The 1,768-nt window shown below is 63.7% G+C and overlaps 1 protein-coding gene across 1 annotated transcript; it reads right to left on the bottom strand.

The window, feature by feature from the left end:
• Positions 1 to 29: 29 nt before the first annotated feature.
• Positions 30 to 623, bottom strand: EMIHUDRAFT_256015 (hypothetical protein; the record flags this gene model as incomplete). The annotated part of the gene is made up of 3 exons (XM_005769454.1): positions 30 to 43; positions 220 to 471; positions 548 to 623. 3 exons carry the CDS (start codon positions 621 to 623, stop codon positions 30 to 32), a joined length of 342 nt encoding a protein of 113 aa, XP_005769511.1.
• Between the last annotated feature and the right edge of the window lie 1,145 nt (positions 624 to 1,768).

A 1,768-nucleotide genomic window follows, 5' to 3' on the forward strand; every position in this document is an offset into this window, starting at 1 on the left:
TCGGAAGAGCTAGAGGGCTCAGCCACCCCCTACACGACACAGGCTGTGGGTGGTGCGGGTGGGTTTTGGCTTTTGCGTGGGTGATCACAGTCGTCCGTCCGCTTTAAGATGCTATCACATGCATGAATGAAATATAAACAGGTTCTGTCACCTGAGTGGTCTCATCTCTCTCAGATGTCATCTCGCTCGACGTGTGAAGTTTCGCGCGAGATAGTCGACTCCGCCCGAATCGCCCGCTGGCGTGGAGCTTGCACAGGTCGCGCACGGCGCCCGGAACCCACGGCACCGAAAAGTTGCGCAGCTGGCCTATGCTCGGCTCGAGCGGCACCCCGGGGTCGTTGCAGGCGGAGAGCGACGTGCAGAGCCGCCACGAGGCGGAGCGCTGTTGCGCCCACGGCGACGCGCGGCAGGAAAGCCGCGGCGGGACGTGGCTAGCTGTGGCCGCCTGCTCCGCGAACCACGAGAGCGTGCCTCGCCGAGAAGCGGCGTGAGAGCGGCCACGCGTAGTACTCTAGGAAACGCGACACCTCGACGGCATGGCGATGACTCCGCCCGCCGCCCTCCGTCTCAGCCCCCGCGGCCACCCCGCCGTCCCCGGACGGCGAAACCTCTGCCAGAACCATGCCGGAAGCGCTGCCCGACGGGCCGCCCGCCTCTCCTGGCGACGGCGTGGCCCTGAGCGGCGCTGCTGCAGCCCTGAGCGCAGCCGGCACGTGCGGTGTGGATATGGCAGGATCGTCCCGGATGCTCTAAAGAGAGGCTGATACCGGTACGACAGAAGCAAGACAGGCCGTGTGGGGTGTGGGTGTCACGAGGACAGACGTCCACGAAGACGGTGGACGGACGCAAACTCCTTATCCAATTCACACTCACGGCTGTCCTACTGGTCATATAGAAGTCGGCCGTCCGCGAGCCCCCAGCTCGCCGACGGCGAGAGAGATGCCACGAGGGGTCGCGGTGGCGTCCATCGCCAGGCTCCCTAGCTCAACCGACGACCCTTCGGGATCGACGGCCGATCGTCATGTGCTCAGGTACGTGAGTCCGCCCTGCGTCTTTTCGGCGAGACAGAGGAACGCCTTTCATCGCCTGGTGGGTTTGACCGTCGGAGAATACGCACAGTCGGATGGAAACCTGCGTGCTGGCGTTTGCCTCGAAGTACGAGAGCATGGCGCGCTCGAGTGGCGCAGATGGGGTGCGTGACAGCACGCAGAATCTAGCGAACGGCCGGCTCGTTGGTGGCCCTAAATGGGCGTGTCGAGCTGTGCCTCGCATGCTTCTTCCGGGGGAGAAAAGAATTTTACATTTACCTCCCTCGCACGACACTGGGAGAAAAGAATGTTGCCAGAAACTCCCTTGCACGCGTCTCCTCGGCGTGCCTGCTGTCCCAGCAGACAGCAGCTCACACCTCGCCGCTCGCGGTCGCGCCTCAGGCCGCGGAGAGCGCAGACGAGGCAGCGCAGCGAGGCACAGTGACCTGGCACGGCTGGTAGTGACGCCGTCCGGTGTCCTGTGCTGATTTTTGCCAACAGACCCATAACCTATAAGACCGGCCATTTCAAAAGACGCGTCTGCGGACTGCGGTCTTGGCCCCGCCGCGCCCCGGTGGAGAGCAGGCAGAGGGGGAGGGCTCGCGAGTGTCGAGACGCGATCTCGAGAGGGCGGGGTCCCGTACCCCATGAGGAATCGACCCTGCCTGCCTACGACGTGCCTCGCAGACCGTCTCTCAGACGAAAAAATGGTATTACAAATAGCGGCTATAATGACGCAC

The sequence above is a fragment of the Emiliania huxleyi genome (assembly GCF_000372725.1).
Source record: "Emiliania huxleyi CCMP1516 unplaced genomic scaffold EMIHUscaffold_4212, whole genome shotgun sequence".
Lineage (NCBI taxonomy): Eukaryota > Haptophyta > Isochrysidales > Noelaerhabdaceae > Emiliania > Emiliania huxleyi.